Below are 12,500 nucleotides of genomic sequence, written 5' to 3'. Positions count from 1 at the left end.
TGTTCATTCTCTCCGTCTACTTCACTTGCAAGTATAGAACTAATACATACTCCTAGGAAATTTTATTAGATGAAAGAAGAAAAACTGGCCCATATTCCCTGTCACACAAAGATAGCCCTCTAATGTTTTCGTGTATTTTTCCCTGGCTGTTTCTACCCCCACAACATAGTTTTCATCACACTGTAATTTTATATCTTACTTTTCCCCCCATGCTCTGTATAGTTTTTAGGTCATGTTTTTTTGCTGTCTGTATATTCTCTATTACATGTAGTTAAGCTGTTTCATGAGCTAGGATTTTTAAAAAATGTAGATTGTTATAATTGAGGATTGAGTTTGCGTCACTAATGTTTATTATAAAAATAATGATGAATAAGATTGTTCCCTTTTGTAGCTTTGTGGGGAAATAATTAGAAAATTCATGACTTATGTATGCTTTTGTTTAGATTCTGTTCAAAGCCTTTTACTTTTATTAGATTTAATACATGCTGACACTATAATATGACTTTCTGGTTTGAAATTGAAAATGTGTGAAATCGTTGCTATTTACCTGAACAAAGTTTTAAAGCAAGGTAGGAGCACTTTACTTAAACATTAATTTAGGAATAGACTATAGGTAGGTTAACATAAATGCTGTTTCTGTTATACTTTCCTGTGACAGACAGTAAGTAGTCTGTGTCAGTACTGAGCTGTGATTCAAACATGAATTTTTTTCTTTTTATACCAATACCCATACTTTAAAAAAAAAACTGTACATAAGTTAATAGTCATTATAGAAGTTTTGAAGAATAAAGAAAAGCCAAAAGGAAGAAAGGCCAGCAAAAATAACCACTGTTAACTGTTAACATTTTGGTGTTTAAATCTTCCATTCTACTTTTTGTGGGTATATATCAGTATACGGTTTTTACATATCCTTACGTTTTTTGTTTTAATAAAAAGTGGAATCATACTGTATATGCTACTTGGTAAACTTGATTTTTCTTACACCATAAAATGTGGTAAACATATTTGGCCACACGGTGTACCGTCTTACATACATACCATTCAGCCACACAATTACTGTTAGACACTAAGTTGTTTCCAGTTTTTTTAAGAAATAATGCTATGAACATACTTTCAGATAAATATTTCTGCACAACTTTTCCCCCTCAGATAAATTCCTTTAATCAAACAGGTTTGAGAGACCATAGTCCAGTTTTTTTTCTTTCCAGAAGAGATGTTTCTCTTGACTATTAAGTCATTGACTTAGCAAGTATTTTTTATTATATGCTATGTTTCAAGCAGTGTGCAACGTGTTGGGGATTCAGTAGTGAGCAAAACAGATGTTTTATGCCCCCATGGCTTTTAACTTGAAGGTTAAGATGTGGGAGTGTATGCCGGGCATAAACAGTAGGTGCTAAATAGGTGTTTTTTGAATACTCCAACATGTCTTAGGTATTGACTGTGTAGTTCAACCAGTCTTCATCATTTATGTTTTTAGAAATTGTGTCCTATAAAGCTTTATTTTAGATTTTTTTATATAGCTCTTTTTTTCTTTTTCTTATTATAGTTGGTGGGCCAGTTTATTGCTAGAGCTGTTGGAGATGGAATTTTATGTAATACCTATATTGATAGTTACAAAGGAACTGTAGATTGTGTACAGGCTAGGTAAGTAAATTAATTTTCCTACTTAGACTTTCAAAATAGGGGAAAGTTCTACAGGATTCTTTTGAAATGACACTTGAATTAATCAGACTTTGTGGACACCTATTTGTCATTTTTGTGTACTCTTTACCGTTAAAACAAAATTGAGAGATTCTTGACATGATATAACAGAAAGAAGACAGTACTATAATGCAGAAGTTCTGGGTTTTAGCTAAACTGTTAGCTACCTTTATGTCAAGCCACTTTTCTCTCGGCCTCAGTTTCCTTATTTATAAAATGAAAGGATGGGACTTGGAATGTTTTTTAAGGTCCCTTTAGGTTTTAATATTCTGTAATTATTTAATATTCTAATAAGATGGACAGTATTAACAAAGGAGCCCTATTTTCAATTTTATATTTATTTGCTATAGAAATCTTAGGAAATAATGTTTTTCACTTTTGTTCTTTGGTATAATTATAAGCTAAATGTGATATTTGGGAGTTATGCTCTATGATTTTTCATAACTTCCTGGAAACTTAGGCTTGGACTTAGCCATGTCTTAGGTTTTCACAGGTATAGATATTAATTTTCTAGGACTACTTCAGGTCAGAGTGGAATGATTGCACTGGTGGAAAGGCATGGATCTATGTAAAAGTTAGTTTTAGGTGAAATGTTCCTTCTCAGGCTAGATCAGTAATTTTGAAATAACGTTATTAGACTTTTGTTGACCGAGAAATGGAAATGAGTGAGAGAATATTAATATGAGAAGCAACTTTTTTTGTTCCCAACTTTTTATCTTGAAAAATAGTTTTTTAAGAGACTTCTGAACTTTAGGTTGCTTTTATGTTATATGAAAACTTTTAGTGTATATGGGTTTTTTCCCCCAACTTCATCCATAATTTGGTCAATCTCAAGCATGTCCATATGTCAAAATTAACTTTTCTTTTTTTTTTTTTTTTGTAGAGCTGCTCTGGACAAGGCTACCGTGCTTCTGAGTATGTCTAAAGGTGGAAGGCGCAAGGACAGTGTTTGGGGCTCTGGAGGTGGGCAGCAGTCTCTTAACCACCTTGTTAAAGAGGTAACTACTGGGCATTGTCTTTAGCTTAATTTATATGTATTCTTTAGGGAAACAAACTCTGCCCTCTAGCTGGTATTTTTGTGGACAAGAATTAATTTCAGTTTTATAGCTGCAAATGGAAAATGGAATAATCCTTATATATTTGGCTTTATGCCCTTTTGCTGTAAATTATACAATAATTATATAGTCATTATTAAATTTTTATGGTTTCTCTGACTTAAAAATAAGACTGTGTTAAGTTAAAGGGGCTTTCATGAAGTTAAAGGGGTTTTTGTGAAGAAGGCTGTGTAGGAACCTCAAAGGAATACCTAAAGTCTTTTTCTTGGAATTTAAAATTTTTCAGACTGTTGAAATAAGAGTTTCTGTTTTGTAGTTATTCAATAAATGTCCATTTTCATAAGAGCAGTTTGAAACTGGATGGTCTCAGATTGTAAGTTATGCATTATGAACACTAGAGTAGATCAGAGTGGTAGATTTTTGTAGGGAAGTTCACTACCTGTATGCATTCTTTAAAAGAAAAAGTAATTGGTTTTTGCATTAATACCAGATTTATTCTCTATGGATTTTTTCTTCTGGCAGCAAAGTGATATTCTATAATAAGAAACCAGAAAAAGTAGTTAATCCTATTTGAAGATTTTTAAGAAAATTAGAAGATTTATATAGTACATGTGCTTCTGATTTTTGAGTATAATCTTTCATGTGACTATAGTTTTGATATTTAATAAATATTTTAATGATATGTATACCAAGTTTGAGTGTTAAGGAGCTCAAAATATTGTTAGAGCTTTGACCAGTTTTGTTTTTATATATGTTAAGGTAGATGAGTTGGTGTTTGTAATGTCATGATTGCAATATCTGTTTTTAAAAAATTTAAAAGTTATTACAAAAATTGAGGTATAAAAACAGTGGAAATACCAGAGCAGTTCAGCAAGAAAATGAAATAGAAGGCATCTAAGTTGGAAAAGAAGAAGTAAAACTATCTCTGTTCCCAGATGACATGATCTGTGTACAGAAAATCCAAGTGAATTCTCAAAAAAACAAAAACACCAAACTATTATAAACGAATTCAGCACAGTTGCAGGATACAAGATCAGTGTACAGAATTTAATTCTAGGTCTTCTGTACACTAGCAATGCAATGAGTGGTCTGAAATGAAATTAAGAAACAATTGCATTTGTAATAGCATAAAAATTAAAATACAAAGGAATAAATTTAACAAAAGAAGTGCAAGTCTTGTGCACCAAGAACTGCAAAACACTGTTGAAAGAAATTAAATAAGGCCTAAATAAGTAGAAAGATATCCCATGTTTATGGACTGAAAGACTTAGTATTGTTAGGATGATAATGCTTCTCAAAATTAATATTTTGAGAAACTGCCAAACTGTTTTATGGTATGTGAATTATCACAACAAAAAAAAATGGTCACGATGAAAATCGAAATAAAACTACCAATATATGAGTTTGAGGTTGACATTATTTGGATGTTCATTTATTTTACATGGAAGGATGAGTTGGACAGAGAGGACTTTTAGAAATATATACATGTATTTATAATATCGTTCTCAACAATGCATGGAACCCAGTGGGAAACATTTAAATACTTTAAGTTAATAACAAAGTTAAAAAACTAAGTGATGTAATTTAAATAATAAATATATTATAATTATAAAGTGAAAATACTTTATTCAAGTAACATGCTTTAAATATTTATTTTCCTAAAGCATGATAATAGGAATTATTCATCAAGATGTATTCTGTTGATCAAATTTTACTATACTTTTAATGGAAATACATTGTAGAAGTTGGAAGTAGAACATACTTAAATGAGATTTCAGTCAGCCAATATTCATTGAGTGTCTACTAGGTGCAAAGATGATTTTAACAGGCGATGTATAGGGGAGAACATTCCTCGTTGAAGTTCTTGTGCTGAAAAACTTTTCCTCTTTTTCTCTGGAGCCATAGATGTTCTTGTGCAACTTTCAACAGGAGAGTCAAGACTTGCCTCCTTAGCTATAACTGGAAGCTGAATTACTGACGAACGTTTTAAATAATGGGCCTCAAATCTTCAATTGTAGAGAAAAGAGAAAACTGCTTTGGAAGTCTTTGCCCTGTCTAGTAAAGCCCTATTAGCTCTCATTTTTTTGGCTCCCACTTAATGTCATGCTGATGGAAATGGGTTTGCGCCACTTTAAAAATTCATTTTGAGACTTTGAGTTAGTGCCCTCTAGTGGTATTTAAGGTCCCTTGTTTTACAGGGAGCATTGAAGCATTATGGTCACAACTGAGGCCAAACACATCTTAAGTCTACTCATCGATCACGATGGATTATTGAAACACACCGAAACACTGCATTCCCTTCATGACTATGAACCATTTAAAATTTGGGGATTTGCTTTTTAATTATTAAAAAATTCTGTTATGATAGTGTCATGTCAAGACTATTCTTAGACAACTGTTTGTGACCTATTTATCATGTACTATTAAGATGAGGGTAAATAAATCCTTAGGCAAAACAGAATTTTTTAAAAATCAAGAATTCTAACACATCTCAATCTTTAAATCTAATAGATTGATATGCTGCTGAAAGAGTATTTACTCTCTGGAGACATATCTGAAGCTGAACATTGCCTTAAGGAACTGGAAGTACCTCATTTTCACCATGAGCTTGTATATGAAGTAAGATTACTTTGACAGTCCAAAAAGAATTATTAGCTGTTCCTTTTTGCACCACAATGCTTCTTTAATAACATACATTTTTGTTTTCTTTTAAAAATTTTAATGTTAAGGGGGAGAGGGTTTTATAATTTTTTTTTTAATCAAGGTATAATTTAGAGTAAAATACACTCTTTAGCTGTGCAGTTCAATGAATTTTTGACAAATGTATCAAGTCACATAACCACTATCTCAGAATTTAGAACATTTCCATCACTTCCAAAAGTTTGGGGCTAACCTGTTCCCCTACCACTGTCATCTCCTGGTAACCACTGATCTAATGTTTGTCCCTATAGTTATGCCTTTCCCAGACTATCATCATATAAATGGAATCATACTGTGTGTCTGACCTTCTTCAGGTAGCATAATGCTTTTAAGATATGTCCATGTCATTTTATGTAACAGTAAATTCGCTTTTTAGTGCTGGGTGATATTCCATTGAATAGACCTACCATATTGTTTCCAGTTTGAGTGATTATTAAAAAAAGCAGTCATAAATATTCACTCACAGGTTTTGTGTAGACATATCTTTTCATTTTTCTTGGGTAAATACCTAGGTGTTGAATTTCTGGATCACACAGTAAGAATATTTTTAACTTCATAAAAACATTCATATTCATGATATGTACTTTCCAGATTTTTCCTTTATTTTATAATATCTTTATTAAAATAATGTTTTCATTCCAGAATATGCCCCCTCAACATATTGTATTAGGTATTTGGCAATATGTTAACAAAATGCATTGGCTTTAATTTCTATATAGCATCTGTCATTTTATCTCAGATAATGATAATGCCAGGAGGTTTGAGTTAAATGAAAAGTACTTAGATAATGTTTAGCATTTCTAGATTTAAATCTTAGCCTTGCACTTCTCATCTGTGTGCTTTTGAGTGATTCATTTTAACTTTTAAAGTATTAGTTTCCTCATCTTTTATTTATTATTGATTTTTTTACACACACACACACACACACACACTGTATTTTATTTTTACAAGAGATAAACTGACGCCAAGCATTGTAAATGGATGACCACAACAAAAGCAACAATGATTGCAATTACCAAACACACTCATACTATGTCATAATACTGACATTCAGTCCAGTAATCCTCCACTGTAACAGCTCCTTTACTTTGCAATGATAATTGATTTGTATATTTTTTGCTTCCGAATCCTTGTGGGATTTTTTTTTTTATTCAAACAGAAAGTCACAAAAATTAAAATTATAATCATCCTCATCTATACATATATATACATATATATACATATTAGAGATGAGATCTGATAGATTTTAGGAGCAGTTTCTTATATGAAAATGAGCAATAATTCAATCATTTATTCAATTTTTAGGCCATTGTAATGGTTTTAGAGTCAACTGGAGAAAGTACATTTAAGATGATTTTGGACTTATTAAAATCTCTTTGGAAATCTTCTACCATTACTCTAGACCAAATGAAAAGAGTAAGTATAACATTATTTTGAACAATTTTTAGGCTTACATCTTAAATATATATGATTGAATACAGATTACGAATTATTAATGAAATTTTCTTTTAGGCTTGTGTAGTAATATTATGCCTATATGTATGTGTATATATATATATATATTTTTTAATGGTACTGTTTATGTTTGAACCTTTTATAGCCATTTCCTGGAAAGTAATAAATACTCCAGTATTTTTGAACCTGTATTTTGAAAAATGTGATGTGTTTGTGTTCTTCCTCAAGAGTTCTAAGATACGATAATTTCTTTTTTATATCTAGAGAGAAACATGAATTTCTAACAGATTTATAAAGTACTTAATTTATTCCTATTTAAAATTGTATGCATTATTATTAAATATTGGTGAGGTTCTTACTTGCCTTTTATTTTTTAAAAATGTAGTAAATGTATTATAGAGAAGTAGATGGGGAAGAAATGTGTCCAACATCTAATGTCTACCTGAAGCTCTTTTGAGAGAACAGTTTTAAAGAAAATATTCTGTAAAAAATATACTTACTCTTCATACTTTTCAAGGTTCGGATCTGACTGCAGTCTAATTATATGAACATTTGGCCTTAAATATAGATTGATAATAGTGATGGGTTGTATGGCATTATGTATTTTATATGGGCTAACAACTCTGTAATTCCATTGTTTTAGGGTTATGAGAGAATTTACAATGAAATTCCAGACATTAATCTGGATGTCCCACATTCATACTCTGTGCTTGAGCGATTTGTAGAAGAATGTTTTCAGGCTGGAATAATTTCCAGACAACTCAGAGATCTTTGTCCCTCAAGGTACTTTGTTTATTACCTTCTCAACATGAAATTACTGGCTGAGGTGCTTGGGAGGGCTAAGCTAATTTTCTGTCATTCCAGCTGTGTCTGAAAAATAATAATATCTTCCCTGAAGTCACTCATCAGTGAAAATCACCTGAATTTATGGAGAAACAAGGGTGAAGCTTATTTTGTTCTCTTGTAAATCTGTATAGGACTACCTCATGAAGCCGCAGTTCATTGGAAGGAAAATAATTTTGTGGAGCAGTTCTGTGTACCAGGCTCTGTTCTGAGTGGTTTAAATATTATTTCAGAATAGATATCACCAGTAAGATGAAAAAACTGAGGCTTACGGCAGTGTAATGTACCTTTTCTAAGGTCACGGTAGAAGCCAAGGATGAATTCAGACTTTTTCTGGCTTTTAAGATCTAGGTTCATTCCTGTATTTCATGTGGGTTCCTTTTGCTCCCTCATAGAATGGAGAATTGGGACTGATTGGATTTTACTTCTCTAGAAAGTGTGTGTGTGATTCTTTTGGAGGTATTATATATGTGCTGCTAGGTTCAAACTCTTTAGGAGTTGATGAATTTTTTTTGTTATTAAAGCTTATAATGAAGTTTGTATTGTAATAGATATAAAAGTTTAGCAACAGCTAACCTTGTCTGGGTCTGTTTTATATTTTAAGTTTTTGTAATTTTTATCTGAAGAAGTTTCAGTCTTTATGTATTTTTATGTAAGTGACGGTGAGAATTAAATCTCAAAAAATACTTACCGATAGTGTCCTTTGCTCTACAAAGTTTAGAAGCCATTAAGAGAGAAGAAAAAGATAATGGTGGAATATGTTTTTTTTTTAATCTTTTTTTTTTTTTTTAAAGTTATACAATTTTTATTTATTTATTTATTTATTTATGGCTGTGTTGGGTCTTCGTTTCTGTGCGAGGGCTTTCTCTAGTTGCGGCAGGTGGGGGCCACTCTTCGTCGCGGTGCACGGGCCTTTCACCATTGCGGCCTCTCTTGTTGCGGAGCACAGGCTCCAGACGCGCAGGCTAAGTAATTGTGGCTCACGGGCCTAGTTGCTCCGCGGCATGTGGGATCTTCCCAGACCAGGGCTCGAACCCGTGTCCCCTGCATTGGCAGGCAGATTCTCAACCACTGCGCCACCAGGGAAGCCCCTGGAATATACATTTTAATGGCTTTGATAAGAATGTTTGAAAATGTAGATCTCTACTTTGGTGATAGCATCATTGATGTACTGATGTGCCAAGTGGTATATACATCAGTAACAACTGTCAGCTTTGGCAAGGCTTTCTGCTACGTGCTGCTTCATTTCCAGCCTTGATCTCCTAATATTATAGTGTGAAGCCTTTATGTTCAGGAAAATATAGCTGGTTTACATTTAAACTTAGTATGAAAAGGGGTTAACACTTTGGCACTGGCTCGTTTAAAAAGTTTTTCAGCCTCTATTCAAAAGTCTAACTAGTTATATCTATTGTGGCTTTACTTTCAAGGATCATTTGAAGAGATGTCTAAACTTTCTGTGTATTCCATAGAACTTTCATTTTTTATCTCTATCCTTTTGCTTATTTGGACGGAGTGCACACTTGTGTGTGACCTTGAATGCCTGTTTGTATTGGTCTAGGGTCAGAGAATAATAAGGGCTAATCCTGCTCAAGCTCTGTTTAGCACTTACTGCTTGAGGCTGCTGTTCAACTATTCCTCTTGGGCTGCTGTCACTACATGTAGCTAGTGTGTGGTTACATTATAGAGGAAGGTCTCTTGAGTTTGAAATAGCAGAAATCTCAAAATGGGGCATATGGGACTTCCCTGAGGTCCAGTGGTAAAGAATCTGCCTTACAATGCAGGGGACGTGGGTTCAGTCCCTGGTCGGGGAACTAAGATCCCACATGCTGTGGGGCAACTAAGCCTGCACACCACAACTACTGAACTCGGCGTGCCTCAACGAGAGCCTGCGTGCCGCAAGCTACGGAGCCCACGTGCTGTGGAGCCTGTGCGCCGTGACTACAGAGCCCATGCACCCTGGAGCCCGCGCACCACGGCTACAGAGCCAATGTGCCCCGGAGCCCACGAGTCACAACTAGAGAGAGTAAACCCGCATGCCACAATTAGAGAGAAGCCTGCGTGCCGCAACTAGAGAGAAGTCCACATGCCGCGACGAAGACCCAGCACAGCCAAAAAAAAATAAAGAACATAAATAAATAAAATAAATATTTTTTTAAAAGGGGCATATACTGGAATTAATTGGACTTTGTTTTTCCACATTCAGGTTATGGCTTTTCTATATCTGAGAAAAAAATTAAAAAACATTTTTAAACATAGATATTTTGATAGGTTCTGTAGCTCTAGTTTGCATAATTCCCAATCATGTTGGTGTTTCCTATTTGATTCAGTGTTTAGCTTTCAAATAATATTAATGACATAGTAGAAATAAATACAGGCATACCTCATTTCATTGTGCTTTGCAGATGCTGTGTTTTTTACAAATTGAAGGTTTGTGGCAACCCAGCATTGACAAGTCTATTGGTGCCATTTCCCTAACCAGCATTTGCTCACTTTGTCTGTGTTACATTTTGGTAGTTCTCAGTATTTCTAACCCTCCACCAGCAAAAAGATTAATGACCTGTTAAAGGCTTGGATGATAATTAGCATTTTTCAGCAATAAAGTATTTTTTAATTTTGATATGTACATTGGGTTTTTAGACATAATGCTTATTGTACACTTAATAGGCCACAGTATTGTGTAAACATAATTTTATATTCAGGAAACCAAAAAATTCATATGATTGCTTTAATGTGATATCACTTTATTGTGGTGATCTGGAACTGAACCCGCAATAATTTTGAGGCGTGTTTGTATTAAATTTCCAAATAGCATAATAATGTTTGCCTTATTTATATTATAACTTCTTTTTTACATGACTTCATTTGGACAGTGAACTTATTTCAATCATCAAGCTTTTATTTAACTAAAAACTGCTCAGATTAAGCAGGTCATTTGATATGTTCCTAGGATATGTATCAGGGAAAGTCTTTTCAAAAGACTTAGAGGCATGCTGACTTTTAAAAATTTAAATGACAATACACCCCTTAAAAATTTAATGAATAACCAAAAAAGATGAAGTTTTAAATTCTTTTAGTTGACTGTAGTCAGAATTTGTTTTCATGTTTGTGTTTTTTTTTTTTTAACATCTTGATTGGAGTATAATTGCTTTATTGGAGTGTAATTGCTTTACAATGGTGTGTTAGTTTCTGCTTTATAACAAAGTGAATCAGTTATACATATTATTATATCCCCATATCTCTTCCCTCTTGCGTCTCCCTCCCTCCCACCCTCCCTATCCCACCCCTCTAGGTGGTCACAAAGCACCGAGCTGATCTCCCTGTGCTATTTGGCTGCTTCCCACTAGCTGTTAGTTTTACATTTGGTAGTTTATATATGTCCATGCCACTCTCTCACTTTGTCCCAGCTTACCCTTCCCCCTCCCCATGTCCTCAAGTCCATTCTCTAGTAGGTCTGCATCTTTATTCCCATCTTGCCCCTAGGTTCTTCATGACCTTTTTTTTTAGATTCCATATATATGTGTTAGCATACAGTATTTGTTTTTCTCTTTCTGACTTACTTCACTCTGTATGGTAGACTCTAGGTCCATCCACCTCACTACAAATAACTCAATTTCGTTTCTTTTTATGGCTGAGTAATACTGCATTGTATATATGTGCCACATCATCTTTATCCATTCATCTGTTGATGGACACTTGGGTTGCTTCCATGTCCTCGCTATTGTAAATAGAGCTGCCATGAACATTGTGGTACATGACTCTTTTTGAATTATGGTTTTCTCAGGGTATATGCCCAGTGGTGGGATTGCTGGGTTATATGGTAGTTTTATTTTTAGTTTTTTAAGGAACCTCCATACTGTTCTCCATAGTGGCTGTATCAATTTACATTCCCACCAATAGTGCAAGAGGGTTCCCTTTTCTCCGCACCCTCTCCAGCATTTATTATTTGTAGATTTTTTTGATGGCCATTCTGTCCGGTGTGAGATGATATCTCATTGTAGTTTTGATTTGCATTTCTCTAATGATTAATGAAGTTGAGCATTCTTTCATGTGTTTGTTGGCAATCTGTATATCTTCTTTGGAGAAATGTCTATTTAGGTCTTCTGCCCATTTTTGGATTGGGTTGTTTGTCTTTTTGATATTGAGCTGCATGAGCTGCTTGTAAATTTTGGAGATTAATCCTTTGTCAGTTGCTTCATTTGCAAATATTTTCTCCCATTCTGAAGGTTGTCTTTTCGTCTTCTTTATGGTTTCCTTTGCTGTGCAAAAGCTTTTAAGATTCATTAGGTCCCATTTGTTTATTTTTGTTTTTATTTCCGTTTCTCTAGGAGATGGGTCAAAAAGGATCTTGCTGTGACTTATGTCATAGAGTGTTCTGCCTATGTTTTCCTCTAAGAGTTTGATAGTGTCTGGCCTTACATTTAGGTCCTTAATCCATTTTGAGTTTATTTTTGTGGATGGTGTTATGGAGTGTTCTAATTTCATTCTTTTACATGTAGCTGTCCAGTTTTCCCAGCACCACTTATTGAAGAGGCTGTCTTTTCTCCATTGTATATTCTTGCCTCCTTTATCAAAGATAAGGTGACCATGTGTGCGTGGGTTTATCTCTGGGCTTTCTATCCTGTTCCATTGATCTATATTTCTGTTTTTGTGCCAGTACCATACTGTCTTGATTACTGCAGCTTTGTAGTATAGTTTGAAGTCCGGGAGCCTGATTCCTCCAGCTGTTTTTCTTTCTCAAGATTGCTT

General features: G+C 33.9%; 1 protein-coding gene across 1 annotated transcript in view; it reads left to right on the top strand.

Moving 5' to 3' along the window:
- PDCD4 (programmed cell death 4) overlaps positions 1-12,500 on the top strand; it is a 28,883-nt gene that overhangs the window by 15,436 nt on the left and 947 nt on the right. Inside the window, exons 7-11 of the mRNA XM_082424904.1 lie at positions 1,547-1,644; positions 2,585-2,699; positions 5,268-5,375; positions 6,762-6,872; positions 7,555-7,694. Of these exons, the coding sequence (XP_082281030.1) occupies positions 1,547-1,644; positions 2,585-2,699; positions 5,268-5,375; positions 6,762-6,872; positions 7,555-7,694 (572 nt within the window). The remainder of the gene's footprint in view (positions 1-1,546; positions 1,645-2,584; positions 2,700-5,267; positions 5,376-6,761; positions 6,873-7,554; positions 7,695-12,500) is intronic.

This window comes from Balaenoptera physalus (assembly GCF_965194825.1).
Source record: "Balaenoptera physalus genome assembly, chromosome: 14".
Taxonomy (NCBI): Eukaryota; Metazoa; Chordata; class Mammalia; order Artiodactyla; family Balaenopteridae; genus Balaenoptera; species Balaenoptera physalus.
The sequence above is the reverse complement of the archived record's forward strand: the minus strand, read 5'-3'. Positions and strand labels throughout refer to the sequence as shown.